General features: G+C 41.8%; 1 protein-coding gene across 1 annotated transcript in view; it reads left to right on the forward strand.

Annotated features, from left to right (window-relative positions):
- LOC125687970 (sucrase-isomaltase, intestinal-like) overlaps nucleotides 1-23,060 on the forward strand; it is a 51,662-nt gene that overhangs the window by 21,681 nt on the left and 6,921 nt on the right. Inside the window, exons 10-19 of the mRNA XM_048933383.1 lie at nucleotides 5,354-5,467; nucleotides 5,580-5,696; nucleotides 5,778-5,862; nucleotides 8,800-8,917; nucleotides 11,635-11,803; nucleotides 12,338-12,454; nucleotides 15,057-15,205; nucleotides 18,142-18,230; nucleotides 20,748-20,800; nucleotides 22,465-22,595. Coding sequence (XP_048789340.1) covers nucleotides 5,354-5,467; nucleotides 5,580-5,696; nucleotides 5,778-5,862; nucleotides 8,800-8,917; nucleotides 11,635-11,803; nucleotides 12,338-12,454; nucleotides 15,057-15,205; nucleotides 18,142-18,230; nucleotides 20,748-20,800; nucleotides 22,465-22,595 — 1,142 coding nt within the window. The remainder of the gene's footprint in view (nucleotides 1-5,353; nucleotides 5,468-5,579; nucleotides 5,697-5,777; nucleotides 5,863-8,799; nucleotides 8,918-11,634; nucleotides 11,804-12,337; nucleotides 12,455-15,056; nucleotides 15,206-18,141; nucleotides 18,231-20,747; nucleotides 20,801-22,464; nucleotides 22,596-23,060) is intronic.

The following is a 23,060-nucleotide window of genomic DNA, read 5'->3' on the forward strand; positions in this document are numbered from 1 at the left end:
GGAAAAGATCTACTCACAATCAATCTGGGGAGCTAGTAACTATAAATCATGTTGTCTTATTTTTTTTTTCATCTGAATTAATGTAAGAGAAATTTGTTTGCACAAAAAATTGTGGGAAACGTATGCTAAACCTTTAACCAATATTGATGTACAGAATCACAAAGTGGTTGAGGGTGGAAGGAACTTATGGAGGTCACCCAGTGCAAGGCCCAGCTCAAACAAGGACACCTAGAGCTGGTTGCCCAGGATTATGTCCAGATGGCCTTTGGTCGTCCCCAGGGAGGAAAACACAAAAGAATTCATTTGAGCAGAAGTGAAAATCAGATATTTCCATTTTCTCTTGTCAAATTTTCCTGCAAGATTGCCATCTCCCCCCAGCAGTCCCCATACATGTCCTTGCACTGACATTACTTTTCTCCACAGAGAAGACAGTGGTGGTATGGAAGCTAGTGGCAAGTAAATTAAATAATAGTCTTTGATGAGTCCATAAGACATTGCTCTGCAGGGCCCTACTGCAGCACAGTACTGTACAGCCTGGCTAAGGCAGGGGTGGTGGCATGACCTCCCATTTCTGTGATGGGAAAGTGCAGGGATGCTAAGACCCAGAGAAAGGAGCAAGTGGGCACCAAGTGCTGCTGAAGAGAACAGTCATAATCTATTCACTGTGATCACAAGGGGCAGGATTAGGGGGAAAAAAAAGTGCCTTAAATTGCAGCTATAAATAAATAAACACACATATAATATATAATCAGGTTGAGGTGACCCACAGGAGACAATGACCTTGCAGGGACATCTCCTAAATGATCACCTTATACTTTTCATTAGGTTCTTACATAGCTCAAATTGCCAGTCTCACATCCTGCTGTTTGTGTTCTTGATATACTTATTTGCAGAAGCTTATTCTCCCTCAGCCCTTTTTCACTAGTTTAAATTAACAAAGGTATTTTACTCCCTTTTAATGGGGGTGTGAGATTCAGATCTCTTGGTAGTGGCTCTCCCTCACAGATGCCCCAGTTTGAATGCAGTCTGTCTAGTAAATACCTGGATTTCACAGTCTCCAGACAATGTTTCCCCAGTGTTTGGAGAATGGCAGTAATATTCCCTTAATTCTATTAAAAAAATGCCTCATATGACACAGATCTGCATCACTTTTGCCTCCATTATATTGGTGACTCATCCTTGTAAAGTTACCAGTTAATCCAGATGAATTGAGAAGGGGCAGACCACAGATGTTTGAGCTCTAAGCTGATCCAGCCTTTTTAAAATAAGTCATATTTCTTCCTTGATCAATGGCGGTGTCTTCAAAGGCTTGAGGAATAATATACTGAGCAGCAGAGTCCAAATCTGTGGGATAATGCCTTTTTCATGGTTGATGGTATGTTAAATCTTTCCTGAAGCTAAGGTAACTGGGAGCTTCCGCAGTTTCTCAATTTAAAAATGACATTCTTCTTCAAATAGCAAGTCAGAAGTGTCTCCCTGGTCTTATTTCTCCTCCAAAATCTGTTGGGAAATTTAGCATACTGCTGGGGATGGGCCAAGCAGTACCTCAAAATCCATGGCAGTGTTTTCTCCTTTTAAAACAGTTACCAGATTCCTTGGCAATGTAACAGGCCTGCTCTGTACTTACGATTGACTTAATTTTTAACTTTTTGCACTGTAATTGCACTCACAGACAGGAATTTTAAACAAAACCACACTGAGAGCTCACCTACATTTTGGTAATGGAAATAGCAGCCTTTATGGTGGGACTGTTTGCCAGCAATTCAAATGTACATATCCTTACCTGTCCCAGTGCTACTGCATCTGTAAATTGTGAGAAGTACCAGTGTGCAGCAGTAAAACTTCCATTCTTGGAGGAAGCTTCTGTCCTTGGAGGTCCAAGGCACAGTTCTTAAACAGTAACAATATTAAGTCACTCTGATGGAGAGCAATTTCAAGAAAAAATTAGCCCCAAATTAACTTGCTACATCGTTATAAATAGCTAACCCATCTGAACTTGAGCACATACACAGACAGGAATGAGTGCTCTTTCCAATTGCTTTGCAGTTTGCACTCCCTCCATCTTTCAACACCTCTCTAAAGATCACTTAGCCTCTTACAGGTCTAACATTTAAACACTACCTGCTTATTTATTGAGTTATCTTTAGTTTATGAGATATGAATATAGAGTAAAGCACTGAGTTTGGGGTAGCTCTTCCTGTACGCACTCTTACCCTTTGGTAAATACATGGTAATCACACCTTTCTCATCAAAGTTAGGATGTCTCCAATTGTTTTGCACTTTCTGCTGTGTAGGAAGCTACAAAGGTGAAGTCACATTATAATGGGTGAGGTACATTTTCTTCTTGCTTGCGAGCTTCAACAACGCTTTCAAAGCACTTCCTGAACTTGCTGGAACAGGGCAAGTAGCTGTTGCTGTATAAATCTATCTCAGTAGTTAGGCAGATACAAGGAATATAGCAACCATTCTTCAATTATGCAATAAGCCCATGTGAATACTAAGAGGTCCCCCTTCCCCCTCTCCACTAACCTGTAAACAAGGACTGTGTTGTGCTCCATCTCTTTAGATACGCTTGTGAGAAAAACCATAGGCAAGATCCAGTTTGCTGTCCATTTCTGAAAATCTCCTGGAAAGTACAGTTTGCACTGCTAGTGACATTTTCTACCTTTCCATTATTATATACAACTGCTACTATTTCTGCAAAATTTTGGCTGTTATTTTTGTTAGTGATTTCCGTCATTCCCATAAGTTGAGTCAGGAGCTGGAACAATATGAAAAGTTTTGTTCCCAAATGAGAGCCATTCTAACCTCAATCAAGATGAGTATAATCCAGTCTGATACAGAAAGAATTATCTTCTGCTTAGATCCCCTTGAGTAGTGACAGTAATGGGTAAGTTGCCCAAGTGCAGCAGGCTGTTGGCTACCTCACGTTGATTTCAGGAGATGTGCTCTGATTGTTGTCACTTCATGTCATGTAAAATCTCCAGTGAAAGGGCTGTGAATGGATTCTGCACATCTCTGTTTGGTGTGCAGCTGGTGCCTCACCATCCAGAAGCCCAGTCCCATTTCATTCAATGCTGAGAGCTCTCTATGTCTATGGTCACTCTTGTAGCAGTGCGGCCCCTCAGCAATTCTCTTTCCTGCTGTCTTTGAGAAGCAACCTCCACGTAAGGGAGATTTTGCAGGAGTGTCAGTATTTTGTCATCATTACTGTGCTGAATAAGGTGCATACTTCAGCTGTGACTTACTCTGAGTCAGAACAAATGTATTGTTTAGAAACAAATAAGAGTTCTGAAAGTAAAAAAAAAATATTAGAATGGAAAATTATAAACATTATTACTGAAGAGGAGCTCTAATTAAATACCTTGCATACCTTCCATTAAAACACTAAAAAACGAAAACAGCTAGAGATGACATGAGTGAGAATTTCTTCTTTTTTTAGAAAAGAAGTCAGTGCAAACATGATTATGATTCAAAACAAGACTTAATAGCTTTAACATTTTAAAATCTAGCTCCATGAGCTGTAGAGGCTAAAATTTCCAGAAATGATTTTTTATGGATGTGAGTTAAAATCTATATTTGAGGTCACAGGTGAAATTGTGCTGGTCTCGGTAAGTGCTAGGGGACCCACAGGTTTCAGAGCAGCCAGTCAGAGGTTGCTCATGGTTGTTCAGCATCTCCTCTTTAAGAGCTGATAAAAGATGAGTTAGGGAAGATTTAACAGATATGAACTTCCTTCTCCCATAAACAACCAATGGAATGCAAAACTAGGACTGGGAGAGTTTATTTCTCTTTAGGACATAGATAAACCTGCATAATATATTAGATTTATGCACAGGAATAACCTTTCAGCTGAAGGATACCAGAAGTTTGGATTAGGAGTAGCTAATTAAGCTGATTTCTTCCAGCCTTCAAGTCTCTTGAGAGCCATATTTTCCACAATAATAAGATAATTACTGCAGATGGACAGTTTTCTCTTTTCCAAAACTGAACTATTCAATAAGTTAAGAACACTATAGGCATTTACACTCTTTAATTATGGAAGTGATGTTGGAGCTACGTAGTTAAAGCTGAACTTTATTTTGCAGTTAAGGTGAGGGCTTAGCAGGGGCTTTTGTTTTTGACACATGGAAGAGTACAATTTCCTCACCAGGCTACAGCTGTTGTAGGGCATACAAGTAAATCAGGCAATTAATTTAGGCACTAAAATGAATTTTAAAGCATGCCCTTAAAGGATATTAACATTTGAGATCATATATTCTTTGTCCTTCAGTTTTGTATTTAAACTCCAATAACTTTTTAATTAAAATTCCTTTGTATTATTGCTCAAGGAAGGATTGTTTCAGTTGCATTTCTACCTCTTGTGTGTAGTAACTGAAAGTTTTTTTTTGCCTTAAGCAGAGCTTGAGGGGATAACATTTTCTAAGAGAAAAGGGAAGAATTCCCTTCTAAAATGGCTGCAAACTTCCTTCATTCTAAATAATACAAAGCAGATAGCTGTTCCCAATTAGGGGCATTCTGCTAAGCACACTAACCTCCTTTTATTCCCACTTGGCTGCTGAGCAGAGTTCTTCACAGGCATCTCAGAGTATTCCTACTATTATTACTTACTGGTATGGCGGGCCACCATCCTACCCAGGCACAATTCAGGCCTCCTTTCAATGAGCTAGATGGCCATAGATGGCCATCCTGGGGCAGAGAAACTGGCTGTGTCTCTGTAAGGGGCAGCGGTGGGAGTTGGAGGTTACTCTTGGGCCATGATGGGGGCAGAAGGCACAATCTGCAGGATGTAAGCTGCTGGTGATTTCACACCTGTTGGGAACAGAGAAGTTTGGCCACTTGATGTAGAGGACTTGGGCTATTTTGCACCGGGTTGACATAAAACAACCACAGTTGACACTGGGTCTGAAGAAAGGACTAACAAGGTTGGATGTGTCCCAACTTCAAGTTCTTTGAGATATTCTAGGTGTTCCAAAGTTAAGATGCTGAAGTTGGATAAGCTGATATGGGAGCTTTCTTGGAGGGAATACAGAGATGCCAAGTTTTGTGACCTCAGAAGGGAGGAAAATAAAATTTGGTGCCTCTTCAAAATTTGTTGAATATACTCTCGTAAAAATAAACGTGAAGGTGCTTATTAATTTCACTTAAATTTGGTCTTACACAAGAAATACCAGCAACTCTTTAATGATTTTTTCTAAATTATTACGTGCTCTCTACTCTTACTAAATTTTAACGCTGTCTTCTACCAACATTTTTGCAGTGTGTATTAATAACATCAAATTGTTCTGAAACGTAGAAGTAGAGAAAGTAACCATTGTCTCTGAGATAAATCAAGTGTAACCACTGTTTTCAGGATCCGTTTATAAGCAAGGATGAAGAACCAGGTACTTACAGGCCATATGACCTCGGACAGGAAATGGGAGTCTGGATAAACAACTCCGATGGCGTAACTCCTGCTATTGGAAAGGTCAGTCTACTAAATTCTCTTATGTGCTGAATCTACTATTGCTTCAAAGTGTTAAAGAAGATGTATAGCAGAAATGAAAAAGTATCTGCACATTTGTACCTATGTACTCTAGTCCTTGCCTCCTGGATACTCAGTGTTTCCTGACTACACCAACCCCAGAACAGTGGAATGGTGGACCCAGTTGTGTCTGGAGTTTAAGGATGTCCTTGACTACGATGGGATCTGGATTGTAAGTCTGATTATATTTGCCTTCCCTTCTTTTCAAAACAGAAAACATGGCTTTTGACATGTCTTACTCTTTTTATTAAAGGATATGAATGAACCATCCAATGATTTAACAGGCCAACTTCCTGGATGTGCTGCTAATGATATCAATAATCCTCCTTACATTCCTAGTGAGTAAAGCTTTTTTGCAAATCTCTTTCATAAACTCTTAGGAAAATTTTCTTTTTCTCTTTTGCCAAGGGCAGTACTACAGATTCCTTCAGGACACAATTGGCTCAGCTTTAGCAGAGTATCAAAAATACCTTCTTTGGTCACCAGAGCAGCTTCACAACGGAGTCTGGCCTTCCCTGACATTCTCTGAACAACAGTTCTTCTCCATAGAAAGGGCAAAATAACTGTAGACTCAGATGGAGATTTATGAAAAGAGTAACTACCCTGCCTTGCCGCAAATGCTGTGGGACCCAGGGCTGGGCAGTCCCTGGCTTTTCTACAACTCATGACAGAAAAGGTTGCATATCCCTGATAGCTTAATTATTTTTTCTTCCAGGGAAAAAAAAAAAAAAAATCAGTCCTTTATTAGATATGATCTATAGGCTAAAATTTAATTTTAAAATGCCCAGGCCTATGGGACTCTGTTAAGAGGGGAACACCTCTTCCATAGCTGAAACAATGGCATGCTCATTCTCCCCCTGGAAGCCCTGAGTGTTTATAATTAGTGACAGTGCTCCTCACTTGAATCCAGCCAATGTTTCCCTAAGAAAGCTCTGCTGCCTGATCAAGGCTGAAGTACAACAGGAAACTGGGACATAAATGATGTATTGACAATGAAATACTGGAAATGTCCTTTTTTCTTCTTCAGGCTGTTGTAATGTCTTGTGAATTCTTCCTTTTATTTATTAAAGCTCACTTCTCTTCACTCAGTGTACAAGAGAAACTTAAATATAACAAAAGCATGACATAAAATAATAAAAACATCGTAAATTATTGAAACCAGGAGCAGAGCTTTAAAATACGATTTAGATGTTTGTTCCCTTTTGGGGGCCATTTTGTTGTAATGGCCATATTTCAGCACTGTGGGTCTTGATCAACTTCTCTTGTGCAAATGCACTTCCTTCTTTTTGCAGTTCACAGCGTTGGCCTTCATTCTGCAGACAGAAGTCTGAGGAATTTATTCCAAAGTGTGGGAGAGCTGTTACCCAATGTTTCCTATCAATATTTAAGTGTTTCTTATTGTCTTCCACTTTTTGCCAACACTGTGTGTGCCCACAGTTGTCTGCACCTCTGTCTGAAGCAGGTGTACGGTGATGGGGCCTGGGCAGCTCAGTCCAACAAGAAGTTAAGATCTCCCTATGCAGGGCTTTTGGAGCTCACTGTTGTGGTGGGCACCTGAGCCTGCAGCAGTCCCACTCTCAGTGTCTCAGGTGTTTGGAAAGGCAGCCGTCTGTTTCCTTTCCCATATCATAACCACAATCACCTGGACCCATGGTTTGACCTTCTAAAAACAGAAGTCCTTCAAATCAATTTTCTATAAAACACTTTACAGTGGAGATTAATGTGCAATCTATTACTGAAGCAGAATGAAAAGTATTCAGAATAGGAATGAAACACAAGGTTATGATATTACGTGGCAGTATTTGCTTTCATATCCCACCTCGTTTTACAGGGTTCATAACTGGGTGTCACTGAGGCATTGAGTGCAACTTTTCCCAGAACATCAGTGTATTCTTTAATGCTGTTCCAGATAAGGTTTCTTGGAAATTACCTACAAATTAAAGTATTTCTGATGCAGATCAGCCACACTGGAGCCTTTTTGTCTAAAGATCCAAAGAGGAGGATTCCATCATTGGTGGCCCAGCAGAGCAGACAGGCTAACGGGGTTTCAGATGCAGAGAAATGCACTTTGTAGTAAAGAACTGCAAACATACAGTGAAGTGTGATTTGGCACTGAAGTTTCCTGCTCATTGATAGATATTTACAATAATGCTTGCACTCACTTAAGCAAACAAAGGAGGTCTATTTGTCAGCCTCTTTTTTATTTTTTTGGGGGTAGAGGATTTTGTAACACTAGCAACTCCATCTCTAAAAATAAATCCACTGTATAACCCAAATGTCTGACCTGCCCAATTCCTGCTGAATTGCATATGGCATTTTCAGGGAGGCTACCTGCAGAGGATGAGAATCACATTTCCACACCAAATGAGTCTTGCCAGCATCTCCTTAATGTGGGATCAAAGACCAGGCAGCATCTGTGCAGCCAATTCATATTTCTTCCCTTTGGCTCAGCTGGATTGGAGCTGTGCCAGCAAGGTCAGGGCTGCCCCTGACTATTATTGAAGGCAAAAAGCTGCTGCTGCCTCCACTGCCTGTGATCTGCTGATGGAGAGTTACTGTATAACCCATCCACGTGTGAATACATCCATTATAATCTGTCCTTGCTCTCTTCTGTGCAGAGCATCAAGCCATAGCAGATGGCCTCCCAAGGACTGGACTGCTGCATCTAATGCTATTCCCTCCCTTTTATAGCCCTGACATCCCTGCTTCCCGCTCACGAGCTGCCTGGGGCTGTTCCATCAGTCCTGCTGCCTCCTAAGTCTTCAGGGGGAAAAAGAGACATGAATTTTGCCACAGTAGAGCAGGGTCATGCTGCCTACCTATATGTGCAGTTGAGCACTAATCCAAACCTGGATGTCATAATTTCATGTGAATGCACAAGTTCCCTTGGCATCTAAATTTCTGTGATGATTTTGATTTTTTAGCTATTTTTTTTCCTTGCTATTCTGGAAAATCTCTAACTATGTGAAGAATGTATACATACATATATTTTTAACTTAGCAATGCAGAAGTTTTCTCTCTGGTTATTACTGAGTACATGATGCCCGTACAGACATTCTGAATTACTGGACATAGAATTTGAACCTCGTTAGCAGGGGTTACACCATACTGTCAGGACACTTGTGCCTGCAGCTATGTGCTGGCCTCCAATTGGTGCAGATCCTGCAGTTCTTCAGCTTTTCCTCTTTCCAAGTCCCTTGACATTTTCACTCCTAAAAGTGTAGAAATACAAAGAGATCTGAACTGTGACATGCAATGTTTTGTGTCCTTCTCAGGCATTACTGATCACTCCCTGTCTCAGAAGACTCTGTGTCCCGACTCCAGGACTTACCTGGGGGAGCACTACAACACGCACTCTCTCTTTGGCTGGTCACAGACTGCTCCAACTTTCCAGTGAGTTCTCTATTTCTACAAGTGGGTTTCAGGTGATGGTGAGACATTTTAAAAGCAGCTGCCGTTACCTAGGAAATCTGTAATGGTACCTGATAAGAAGCAGCTACAGGTTTCACATTGCTATTTGTCATTAAGTATTTCAAGAAAAGAGACTCTTGTCAGAGGAAGCAGAATCTTTTCCACTTTTACTTTTCTCAGCTAAAATCAGGATTAGCTCTTCGACTGTTTATTTCCTGCAAGGAGAGCAAGATATTCCCATCCAGTGTTAGAGCTGTTCCCGTGCCAGAGCAGCAACAGGGAGATTCTTCCTTCCCTTCGCTACAGTGGCCCAAGCAAAGTAGCTTCCATGGCTGCTGGTGAAGGATCCATATTCAACTTCCCTGCTGCTGTTGGAGCCGCCTCTGATCTTGGCAGGCAGCGTTTTGCATTTTGCCTGGAGCTCTGTGGGGACATGGCTGAGCTGCATTGCAGCAGAGTTGTTACAGGCTACTGTAAAGCTGTCCCTTTGCAACAGGGAAGCACGTAAAATGGGCTTGCACAGTCAGACTCTGCAGCTGCCAGGCTGGAGTGACATGGAAACTGACTGATTAAATCAAAGGGACAAATCACGCTTTTTCCAGCAGAGAACTAAGACATGGATATGTTTAATGACACAGTGTAAGCGCCAAAGCAGGGGTCCTTGCACTGGTTTATTTTAGCACTTAGCACACATTTGTACCAATTGTACTGTGGAGGCATCCAGGGGAGGTGGCTAAGTGAGCCTATTTAAGGTGTTGATGCACTTGCAGCTCTGTGCCAAGCCTCGAGGAAGGGAAGCTCTGGGAAAAAGCCAGAAGCAATCTGCTGGCTTCTGTGCAGCCCACCTTCACTGAGCAGAGCAGGAATCTCTCAGCCATTACTCTCGCTGGCCACGTAGCCCAGCATCCCAATCTGCTCAAAGGTCCTCCCCTTGCAGGAGCCCCCACCAGGGTTGTCTTTCAGCCTCCTCCAAGGTGGTGAATATTATGTGTTCCTGTGCTGCTTATTTTATTCAGCCAAACTTCCTTCAGGAGTGGAGGAAGCCATGAATATTTAGCATACCAGCATCAGCTGTAGGATATTGGCTGAAATAAATGACAAATTCATAATCGTATATAAAACATTCAAAGAATTATGCTAATGAAGCCAGAGAATAGGAAATGTGTCATCTCACCCATGTATGCAGTCAAATGGCTTGAATTTGTATACAACAAGATAGCTACGACCATCCTGTGCATTGCTTAGGGCCAAGAGCTATTCACACATAATATTCTGTAAATAATTTCAGTCCACAAATGTATTTGAGAACATTAGAATCACTTTGGCAATGATTCATGATAGACTGAAAATTATCCAATAAATTACGTGTTGCAAACTGTTTGCGCAGATCTGGATCATAGTTGCATCGATCCAATATTACTCTCATTAGCACCTACTTTTGCAAGCAGAGCCAAATTCATACTGTAGAGACAAAGCAGAGCACTTGTATGCAGGACACCCTTAAAAAGGTTCAGGAAAAAGAGATTCCTGCCCCCCACAGTGCTCAAAAATGCAGTCATTGAGCTTGGTGGTGGCTGTACAACACAAACCAAGCAGGTCCCTCTTGGCCAAGAATTGGGTCTCCTGCTCTGCACAGCCCATAAGCATCATATTTGTAAGCCTATATGGAAACTACTGAGTTTGGTGTGGTTTTGTATATTATTGGTTTTTTTTTCCTATGGAAGCAAATGATAGATTTTAAAGCCTCTGAAGCACTACAGAAACAAAGTGAAATGTTGGCCATTACAAGCATGGGTGAAAGCTCTTGCACAGATCTCATTAAGCAAAGTGAAAAGGAGGCGGATGGTAAGCAGCATGGTTAATATTTCAGGCTGGGATTTCCCAGATAATCTAAGGAGTTTTGATTCCCAAATTTCTAATACAGCAGAATTGAACCTGAGTTTTGGCAATCTGTAGTGTTACAGTATCTAATTCCATACAGAGATTATCCTATATTGATCAACAGTTTAATAGGTTTGTTAAATAAGGCATATTGCACTTCATTCATCCTCTGATGGTGAGCAAAATCACTTTTAAAAGGCAAGGAAAAATTCATTCTGGCAACAATTCTGTAATGAAATCTCATAAATCAAATGATGAAGGAAATCAGGGGACAAGAAAGGGATGACATTTTGAAAGATTATGTGTTTGCTTTCTGTACTGATTTTAAATGTTGGTTTGGTGACATTTCTTTCTTTTTCCTCCTAACTTTTAAGTCCAGAATATTAGGACTTTATTTGCCAATACAAATCTCTAAATAAATCTTATATTGAAAAATATATATATATATTACTTCTTGAGAAATGGTAGGACATTAAATAAAATGAGTTAATATAGAAATAATTTTGTTTTAAATATTCACTTTGAGACAATATTGAGAATAATTGAAATGCAAAATAATTTTTAGGAAGCCTAGGCATATCTGACACAAAGTGTTTCATGGATGAGATAGATTTTAATTGTTTACTTTGGCCATTGAGTAGAACTTTCCATTGTTTACAGTTTTGGAGCCACACTTTCACATGACTCACATCAGAGTAATAAAAGTTTCAAGAATAACACCATCTCCAATAAAATTGTGCTGGAAAGCTCATGCTGATCACATGACTGTTTTTGGTTACCTCTCTTATTTTTAATGACCTTGTTGCATTCTGCCATAGTGTTGTCCAGCAGGCAACTGGGAAGCGGGCGTTTGTCCTGAGTCGCTCTACCTTCGTCGGCAGCGGGAAGCACGCTGGTCACTGGCTGGGTGACAACAACTCTCAGTGGAAGGACATGCACTACTCCATCATCGGCATGCTGGAGTTCAACCTCTTTGGCATCCCCTTTGTGAGTCTGAAATCCTTCGAGCAATTGCTGGCTCGTCCCAGTATCACTTTAAATCAACTCAAATGTTTTCTAAAATAAGCTGCTAGAGATGGCCAGCAGTATCAGCCTGCACGGCGTAAGGAACTGCAGATTAGGGAAAGCTAAATGTCATCAATCTTGGCTGCTTAAACAGAAACAAAAATAGCACTGCCAGCTTCAGATTAAATCACCGTGTGCCACCCCAAATAGACCTCCGTGAAGTGTTTTATCATTGACTTGCCTCTGTAGGTTTCTGACTTTGCAAGCTGGGCTGGAGGATTTGTATAATTACTGAAATATTTCAGATCTTCCACAGTGATACGTAGGATATAGGAGTAAGTGAAATCTCATTCCCAGCAAAATTTGTGTCATCATATCCCGCACCATTCTCACACAGTCATCAGAATTCAGCATCTCCTTCCAACACATTATTTTTATTAAGAATCCTCTGGGTTCTCATTTTGGGCCTCAGCCACCACAGTCACAAACACTGACACAATGATATTTTCTCTTCAGGTTGGTGCCGACATCTGTGGGTTTGCCTCCAACACAACCTACGAGCTCTGTTTGCGCTGGACGCAGCTTGGCTCCTTCTACCCATTTTCCAGAAACCACAATGCAGAGGGAAATGCTGTAAGTAAATAAAGTTATGCAGAGCCGCGGTCTATGATTGCTATATTGACAAAGATGATTTGTATTACTTTCTCAGAAATTAACCTGTCATTCATGGGTAAGCTTAACTGGGAAATAAGGAGTGCTGCACTGACAAGAGGAAGCGAAGTAAGTTTTTCCTATCCGTAATGTAAAGATTAGTTAGGAATTCTGAGAAAATATATAGTATCTAACCCTGTAGAGGTAAGATTTATTCTTTTCATCTTTCACCTACTGCAGCCCAGCTTTTATTTCAGAGCTGCTGAGTGTCCACACGTCTTTTCCTCACTTGCTGATGTCAGTTTTTGTTTCAGTGCTTGTACAAGTTTAGTAGGAGTTATTGAAAAGAAGGGGAGAGAGGTCCTTATACCGAAACTTGCTGTTTAAAAACAAGTTTCAGACAAAGAGTTAGAAGTTCCAAGGTCAGGTGTCAGTGCTGTCAGCCAAGGAGCTCATAGCTGGCATGAAATAATGCAGCCTCAGACCTGAGCTGTGGCTTCAACTTATCATAAAGTCCTTTCAAGTCTTGTCTCAGATATAAGTATCATCTTGTTTCTAACTACAAACAATTTGCAAGTCTTGCTGTCTTCGTAAGCACACTGTGTTACATGCAGCTTTGATGGAAATATTGTGCTAGTTCAGTAACTGCCATTTTATTACTTTTTTCTTCTGTAAACTGGACTGTACATTACTGGGGTTAAGATTATGAGCTAACCTTAAGTTTTCTTCACAGTCCTGTCATCAAAATGTTGTAATGTTTATAACCCCCAGAAAGACCTCTTCTGCATGAAAGTATGATGTCCATCCAGAAAAAGGGCAAAGCAGGAACAATAACTTACAGTGCTCTTATGCTCTTACAGCGTAAGAGAATCAGAACTTACTCTGTTGTGGAACAACAGAAGGCAATAGCAGTGCCTTCTGCTGGGGTATAAGCACTGTGGAATCAGGGAAGATGACAAAGAAGAAGTAGCTCATCCTTCCTGATGAGCTGTGACAGCTCAAGAAGAGTGCAATCTCTATCCAGAGACACTGCTATCTCCTAAATGAGAGTGAGGAGGGATAGCTGCCTGGGTTAGTTGTGCCTCTCACCTGGTGCTCAACCACTGGTTCAGGCCGTGACCTGGCAGTTCCCATGCATCTGTCATCTGCAATAATTCCTGAGATGTGCTGGTATTTCTCTCTAGGAGAACGAGTGGCTGTGGGGCTTTAGGTGCTGTTACAGATAACTATTTTCTATTTACCGTTGTTTACTAAAATTAGAGGCCCCTTATCTGTGCAGGTTCACTTGTCCCTTCGGGCATGCAAACTGGGATGTGACCCAGCTGAGTGAACGTTATTAACATTCTCAAGACTTAATAGGCAATTTAATAGGAAAAGTGAGGAGAGCTGTGACTCGGCTGTGACCTAATGACAGAAGTGTCAGAGGATACACTGGGTTTTATTGGACCACTTAAAGCCATTTAAAACATCGTGTTCTCTGACAGAAATGAACACGGTGTTTTGGTGACTCAGCACCACCTCAGAAATCTGTTTTTTTTCCTGAACTTTGGCAATGTTCATACAGTGTTAGACTTACAACAGCAAAAATACAGTGCAAGTTTCGAAGAAGTAGACGGGTGCTCCAGAGCTCGGAGGCACAGGAAAGATTATTCCAATATAGATGTAGTAATGGAGAAATTTAACTTAAATATTGAATTTAATTAGCATTAAGATAAATGTCAGAATAAAACCATAAACATTCACTTTGCCTATCCCACTGGGCATTTCAAATGGTTTAGTTAATACTTTTCTTGACTGCAAAGCACTGGATAGTATAAAATGCTGCAGTACTTCTGTTCCTCTTTTGTTCCATTATCCTTGGAATGCGTTATATGCTCTGAGATTTGGATGAGAAAACTGAATCTCATGGGGGAATTTTGTGCAGGCAGAAGGGAGCTTAATGCCTTATTGGTAAGCCCAATTTAGGGCTGGTGAAGTTAAGACAAGGGGATTGGAGGAGATGCAGGTCTTCCTGGCGCTAGCACTGCCATGGGCTGTGTGCTCCATGTCAAGTGGCAGTGGATGGACACTTTGGCTTTTAAATAGATCCAAAATGTCCACCTGATGGTGGGATCCAGCATGCATGCCCCTCTTGCTCCAGAGAGCATCTCCCTGCATGGGGCACCCAAAGCAATGGGCACAGGAGGAGAACTGAAGCTGAGATTCGTGTGTTTGGAGAAGATTTTTCCTCATTGCACCCAGCAACTTTGGTCATTCCCATTAGCTTTTGCAAAGGCATGAATTTATTCCCACTTTTTATCCTTGTACAAAAAATGTTTATAAAATAAGTATGGTTTTGCCTTTGTTTGCAGGCTGTCTGCCTTCTCTTTTTCCTCTGTTTCTCTTGCTCCGTATCAGAGGACAGAGAACTTGCAGTTCTTAACACACTCTTCCCATTTGCAAATCATCACTTTTGCTTATACAAATATTCACTTTCATAGGATAATACCAGCAACAGCTTCCCTTTGGATGCACACAGGTTTCTCTGTTGAATTTGCATCCATTTTTGTAACGCACACTGCAAATCAAAGCTTTTCCTTCACAGGCTCAAGACCCAGCAGTTTTTGGAGCAGAGTTTGCCAAGATAGCTCGAGCTGCGCTCCGGATCAGATACTCCCTGCTGCCATACCTCTACACCTTGTTCTTTGAGTCTCACGTCCATGGCAACACGGTGGTACGGTCACTGATGCATGAGTAAGTTTGGAGTCTCTCGTCTTTATCCCATTTTACTCACAGTAGTTGAGCTTCTGTGTATAATCAAATTGGCTCCTGCCTGGTAATAGTGATGGCAAGATCATTGCATGCTCTCTCTTAAAAAGAACAATTTTAAAGGGAAATCTAATCTAAATACATGCAACAAAAAGAACTTCTAATATATGTGATAGATATGCATATTAAAATACTGCTTATATTTGTTTCTACTGAAAAAAGACCTTAGTGAAATAGTAAGAAAGTTCTAGTTTTAGGCAAATATGCAGCCCTCTCTTTCAAAGTTAGGGGTCAAATACCTATATTTTCTGCACTTGAATCGAATCTGTAACATCTGTGTTCTGGCACAGAATATCAGAAAAGCCTCATGGAGAGAAGGCTCCATTTTCCAGTCATCCACGGTATTTTCATTCTCCAATTTCTCACTTGCATCTGCATGCTATGTGTGATACCTACATCTGTTTCCACAAATGGCACAGGAAAACAGAGATAGAAACATTCAAGTGTAGAAGCAGGTGCACAGAGAAGATTAATAAACACATGCTGAAAAAAATCTCAGAAAATGCAACCTCAGTTTTTGGAACAGCTCTTCTTTTTTCTTTTTGGAAGAAAGTGAGGTCTAGTTTCCCTCTTGGCACCCTTAATTTATTTTCTACCTTCCTTTGGTAAATTTTCTTTTTCAGAATGTGTTACGCAAAGTTGTGAGCAAAAAGAGTACAAATAACGCATGTGAAAGGCTACTGCCCAGAGCTCTGCCACAGTTCAGTCTTATCAGTGCAGGTTATGTCCTGGTCTGTTTAATGTTCCTTTTCCCCTTAGGTTAAAAACATTTTTGCTAAAGGGTAAGGCATCTTTGCAAATTAAACTGAGATTACTCTAAAGTGCAGAACATACTAATACAGAATGATAATGCACAAAATCTATTTTGCCTACTCAATGTAATGGCTAACTGATTGGTTTTAAAGGCAGTATCCTTCCTCTTTTCAGCCTGCTACATTATTGAAGAGAGTAACATCTGAGAGCAGTTTGATGGGGACTCCTGTCTTACGTGGGTTTTATGTTCTTTCAAGGACTCATTTTAACAGTATTTTTGGTTAATCAGATTTATGTGAATATTGAGAATGACCAAGTTACTTAGGGAATTATATTAGCTAATCTCTGCTAATACTGCATGACTTCAGTGATGTTAAGGCCGCCCATCTGTCCATTCCCTGTGTATTTTATCTGTACTCTACTTGGGCTCATCAGAATTACTGAATTTGCTTTTATTTCAATTGTAGAACAGCCTCAGAGGCACCAGCTGAAACTCCTGTTGAGTGAGACTATGCCAGAAGATGCACTCCCACCATTAACTGATATTTAGCTGTGGCACCAGACTGAGGTTTTTACTGGAGGTAAAACCTCTAAAATGCAGGAAGGGAGTGCAGAGATCAGGAGATCAGCACAGACTGACTACCCAGGTGCCGTCCTAGTGGCCATATCACTTGCTGATATTGTCATAGCTGGAACCTGAAATTGCTTAAAAATATTTCTTACTGTTATTACTTAGTTGTGATTGCTGTTGTTACTTAGTAAGGATTTCTTACTATTTCTTATTAAGGTTCCTTGGTTTAGAGTGTCTGTGCAAGCAGAGAAAGTAACTGAAATGCTAATAAATGGAGAAATGTGGGCTGTAGAGACAGAACTGAAACAGAATTTTTGAGGTCCAGATGATGGAATTTTACATCGAATCTTTCTGTTTCTTGTAACAAACAGAGGACAACTAAGAAACTGTACTAGCTCTTTAGGTGAAGCTGTTACTCACAACCCTCACTATGAAAACAACTCTGGCCAGGCAGAGTCTCCAAGCAATACCTATTTCATGCGGTCATTTCAGATTTTTCATTTCATTTCAAACATTTAGGTGTTCATTTCAAACAACAAACAGGAACAGAATCCCAGTAGATTCCTGTGTATGTTTTAAGTGTCTCCTGCAGAGGCTTTCATTTGGTGAACCAGAGATGTTGGCAGCTTGGCTGTCCAAAAAGACCTGGGGGTAATAATCCATTACTGTGCTCCTGGAGGGGAAAGCTCTGCTTAATAGCCTACCAGGGGGGAAGTAAAACAGCAGAGAGGCTGCTATCTAACCGTGGGAAGCATGGAGATGGAATGCAGCATCTTTCATAGATCACGAACACGCTGCGCTTAATGGCTTGTATTTTCAAAATGGGAGAATTCATTTGTTTGCTGAATTTGTGGTTGCTGTAATTGCAAAAGGAAGCAGTGCTTAGTGAGATGTTGAGATGCTTCTTCCCAAGCTCAAGTAAGATGATTGGCTTCCCTGCTGCCAGTATTTCTTGATCAGATTTTCCCCTGAAACCTCCCACAACATAATGCATTGAAACAATATTCTAATTTTATTACAGTGAAACTAAAAACACTGAGAAGCTGTTGAGAGGACAGAAAAACGAACATATTGCATTTCAGGAACCTGAAGTCCAGGAGACTCCTGAGCACCTCTCAGGAGGAGATCCACATTCTCTGGGCAGCTGTGCCAGAGCTTAGCCACCAGCACAGCACACAAGTGCTTCCTGGTGTTCAGGTGGCACCTCTGTGTGCCAGTGTGTGCCTCTGGGTTCTTGTCCTAGCAGAATCCAAGCTTTTTTTTCCAAATGCATTAGATCCTAGAGCACAATGTTCTGCCTCTTCTTTTCTCTGTCTTCTTGGTCCTGGTCTGTGGCTTCCATGAGCCCAAAGCCAGCCTTCCCCTGTGCAGTGTGCCAGCTGCAGCCATACATTGCATCCTACCAGTCCCAGAAGTGGACACAGTGCTGCTCCAACATTAAGGAAGCAGATTTCTTGTGGCAGACAGTAATGCTGAGATATATTGCAAGTTCGATAAAAATGTGATTTAACAATGTGTGTCTCTCTTTTGACACCAGATTTACCACTGATCAGCAGACTCATGGGATAGATACTGCCTTCCTTTGGGGACCTGCATTTATGGTTGCTCCTGTTCTTCAAGAGGCAAGTACCATAATTTAAAAATGCCATCACACAAGTATAAAAGAAATCTGCTTAGGGCATTCCATGACATTCAGGGAATGTTTCCTCATATCTATCCATTTCTTCCTTGCTCTGTCAGCTTGCAGAAAGCATTTCAAGACAAACCCAAGTAATGTAGGGATGCCTGGCGCTGGAAGTGGGAGGATGCAGTTCAGGGCACAGCATTTCCCTGCTGCTGGGCACTATGCAGGTGTAAACGGGCAGGACACTGTCCCTCACGCTCCTACATCTATGCTGGCAGCTCCCTCCAAGGGCACATACAGCAATAATTGCTGGGTGAGGGAGAAACACAGAGGTACTAAAGCAAATTGGCTTTGTTTTCACTTTGTGTCCACTGTGTTTGGGAACTGCAGCATTTCAAGCACCAGTCTAGGTGTTACCCAGAACCACATGCAAACACAATCATTACAAAATGATGACAATGTCAGCTGCTGATATAGCAGATTTCAAAAACCCAGCATTTTCCTATGGCTGTGCTGGCCACATGTTGGGGCTGGGGAGTAGCTGCTGACCTGGATCCCAGAACAGAGCTGCAGGTGGGTTTGCTCTCATTGCTCAGCTGAAGCAAGGGTGGGCTCCTCTCCTTGCCTGCTGATGGCTGCTAGCAGGGTGCAGCCTGACAGGAGTGCCAGCAGTGTGTAGCTGAGCAGGGCAAGCACACTCATGTGATGTATCCTGGAGCAGTTTGTGATCAGTATGCTGCCAGAATATCTGAGACATTTCCTACCTGATGCTGATGATCAAACACATAAGCAAGCCATTGCTTGGCACATTTTTTTAATATAAACCTTGCACCTTTGTGAATTTAAATTGCAACTCTAGTTCCTTCATTCCAGCTCCTCTGTGGCACTTCATTTGTCAGCCCTTCATCTTCATGTTCCCCCAGGTTTCTAATAGCTAGTGACTAACACGAAGATTTCACAGGGTCTCAGACCAGCAAGGTGATGAATAATGTGGAGAAAGAGGGCAATGAGCCAGAGGTTGCTTCCTGCAAATAAATAAATGAAAAGGATCGTTATAAGGATACATAAAACGATAGAGAATCTAGATTAGTGATTCTTTGTGTTTTTGGAGGACTGCAGCAGAAAAGAAGGCCTGGTGCTGGTGGCCTTATGGGGAAGCAGTGCTTTGGGAATGACACCTCGCTGGGTGTATGGTGGCAGCCAGGGCTTGTTCCCACAAGCAGGGCAGACGCAGCCTGCGGATCCTTCACCATGGTGTCACCAGCCACCAGTAGCTGCAACAGGGCACACGCACCTGGAGAAGATAGATACATCTTCTGTTAGAGGATACCATGGGTGGCTTTCCCTCTGCTCCTTGAGACATAGGGAACAGCCATCACAATGAAAATGGGGAATGCCCTTACACCCTGGTTGTTACTTAGGGCCTCGCTAAGGCAATTAATAGTCAGATGGCAATCAAACACTCCTCTGCCAGCCAGAATATCCAGAGCTGTTGTAACAATGCTGAATAAATCTGGGGAGAGGAGCATCTTGACTTTATTGAGATTTCTCTCAGTCTTTCAAGGTGTTTTACTAATACTGTCAGCTGGCAGTTGATGAGCAGACAGGGTATGCTACCCCACACTGATTGCAGAGCTGAGGCACTGTCCCTTCAACATCCAGCACTGCTGCTGAGGGAGGCAGGCCACAGGACAGGACACTCTCCCAGTTTAGCAATTGCCATGTTCTAATACAAGATTTGCATGCATTAACAAATCAGCCACTTCTTCTTCCTTTTGTTGGTTAATACGAAAAACAATCCCTGTTATGGCAAGCAGTAGCCATCTCACTGCTCTTTTCCTTGACTGTTCATATCCTCCCAGGGAAGGACCATTACTCTGTAAAGCAGGCATCTGATTCAAGAAACAAAGTCAGTCTGTTTGTGAAATGAGCAGCTTGTGCCCCAAAAAAGAAATACGCTTTGATTCTGACTTTTCCTAGAGTGATTAATTTGAAGTGCCTTTGGCTTCATTTTGTGTATTAACACGATACCATTCATGCTGCCAAATAAAGTGTGGCAGTTGTGCAAATAGCAGTTCATTCTCTAATATAATTTATCTACAACTTTAAATGGTTGCAAACAAAGCGAGCATCTGTGCACCCTGCTTGCAGACCTTTCTCTCTGCCTGTTCTGCAGGCAGTGGGCCCTGCAGAGTCTGCCACAGGGCCCACTGGCATTGCTGAGATCTTATGTCTGCAAGCCATGGAGCTGTGTTCCAGGCCGAAATAACCCTCTAATATTGACTCATCCCACTGAAATGCAGTAAAAACCCCCAGACAGGATAGGGTCATCTATTTAGCATTATAGATCAGCCAGCACCAGTCCATTGCTGCGATAATAATTCAACCTTCATAGCTTAGATTTTATGTTATTAGAGGACTGAGTGTACATCTACCCATGCTCAAATATAATAAAGCTAATGTAATATCAGAAATGTAAAAAGAGACAGACTTAATCATTTTATAACAATTACAGGGAGCAAGATCAGTGGATGTGTATTTCCCTGAGGCAACATGGTTTGACTACTACACAGTAAGTATTTTTAACATTCTGTTTCCTACATTTTTACAGAACTTAATATGTCACAATTCCAGCAAAATAACTTTTAGCAATGTTCAGCAATAATTTTACCTCAGCATCTGTGTTTAAGAAAACCGGAGCACAAAAGTCGGCACCAGGCTAGCTGGGAGAACAAATTGCACTGCTTTCAGTAGTGTTTTGTTTTCTATTTTTGGTTTGCAAAGCTCTGAAGACTCAGAGAACTGACTTTTCAAGAACAGCCTAGAAATTCATGACACTGTCAAGATTTCTTTTCTTTCTGTTCACCCTCACTGCATGCTTAAATTATTGTACCCAAATCCTCCCCTGTGTAAAAACAGACAGAAACCTGAGAACATGCTGCCAACAGTTTTGTGCATGGGGTTTTGCACATGCATCATTCTTGACAGAAGGCATATTCACAGAGCATCATGAGGATCCCTCCAGAAGATGCTTCCAGGAGGTGCAGACTGAGCTGCTCCATGGAAGAAGCCAACCCTTCTAGCTCCAGGTCCTGCACAGCTCGACCACTCAAATGCCAACCCCAGTGCTGTGGTTCCCAAAGGGCTCAGCTCTGAGCTGTGCTCTGCTGAAATACACAGGATGAAACCAGCAGTGGGCTCAGCAGTAGTTAGGTTGATGGTAAGAGCTTTGGAAACCTGAGCCCAGGAGCACAAGGCTGCTGCTAGCTACCCCAGGCTGTGCTGCCTGAGCAGCAGGAAGGACAGAGATATTCTGGAAGGAAATTTGGGCTTATATTTTAACTAGAGTTGCTCTGGGCATCTGCAGCATTTGGCTGGTGTCCTCAGAGGGTGTTCATCCAGCTCTTTCCCTTTTTTACTTTCATAAGGCCATGGTGCCATGGGGTTTGACCATTTTGCTCAGTCCTCCTTGCCACTGTTCTCCCTGTGCTGGGGATGGCATGGGGACATCATCCTGATGCACTTAGTGTTTCCTGCCTGTGGGGCATGCCCCATGTATTATCAAAGTGCAGTTCCCAGCACTTGGCACCTGTTTGCTGTACCCACAGTTCTTGTCCAGAAGTAAGGCTGGATATAACTGTAAGCTGTAATTACCATTGACAGGAGCCAAGCCCCCTTGTGACCTACTCTACTGACACCTGGTTTGGAGGGATTAAAACAGAAAGAAATGATGGAGAGGATTAATCCCAGTTGCCTATAGTTTCCATCTTCAAATGTAAAAGGAAAGGCTTGTCCTTAAAAGAGAAGAAAAACCTACAGTTTACATTCCCCAGTGATTATGAATCACTCACCTTACACTGAAATGTGACAGTTTCCATATGCATAAAAAGACGAAGCAAAGGCTTCTTTTGCTTTTTGCTTTGTGCCTTGATGAGTTTTTCTTTTTTTTTCTTTCCACAGCATACAGAGTAATGATACCATTTTTAAAGACGCTTTCATTCATGACGGTTGTGTCTTCATGCATATGCATCACTGCAGGGGCTAAATTCTCTTTCATGTTAAAAAAAAAAAAAGGAACTGGAATAACACTCCTGAATTCTCCTTTTGTCTCTATTTGAGAAAAACCAGTGTATTTGAGATGAAAATACATCCTTTGGTCTTTTTTTTCCAGCAATATATGATGACATTATTGCCCAGTTTTGCATTTTTTTTTAACTGCGTCAATTTTTATGTTAGGGTAAGAAGATACCAAGTACCTGGCACAAGACATATGCTACTGTCGACGCCCCACTGAACAAGATCCCTCTGTTCATCCGTGGAGGCCATATTCTGCCAGAACAGGCTCCAGCCTCAACAACTACCAAGAGGTAAAGTCATTATCCTTGTCCGTTTTCAGAAACAGCACCGTGGGTCAGACCCACAGCCAGCCAAAAGGCATTAAAAAAAATGTGGAAAAGAGGCTATGTGCAACTTCTAGATGACCTCCCAGATGATAAGCACGGTATTTTTATCCCATTCCTTGCTCTGTTGGATTAAAGTCACCCCGGAGGTGATTCACGTCATTGCTTGCACAGCTGAAACTCTACAGCTTTACTGGGAGAAGCTTTGCACCTCTTGCTGCTATACTGACCAGCTGTCAGCCATCCACAGGAAACATATGCAAGGGGAAAATGCATACCTCTTGTCTTTGGATGAATTTATCAAAAGCCACTGGCAAGATGGAGATGCTCCAGTCTCCACTGAGGAAGATTGTTTCCCCACACCCATGCTAACGTGCTGGCCTCAGGACTGATCCATGCTGAGAGGCCAAGGGAGCAGGAGAGGAGGGAGCA

This window comes from Lagopus muta, chromosome 1 (genome assembly GCF_023343835.1).
Source record: "Lagopus muta isolate bLagMut1 chromosome 1, bLagMut1 primary, whole genome shotgun sequence".
NCBI lineage: Eukaryota > Metazoa > Chordata > Aves > Galliformes > Phasianidae > Lagopus > Lagopus muta.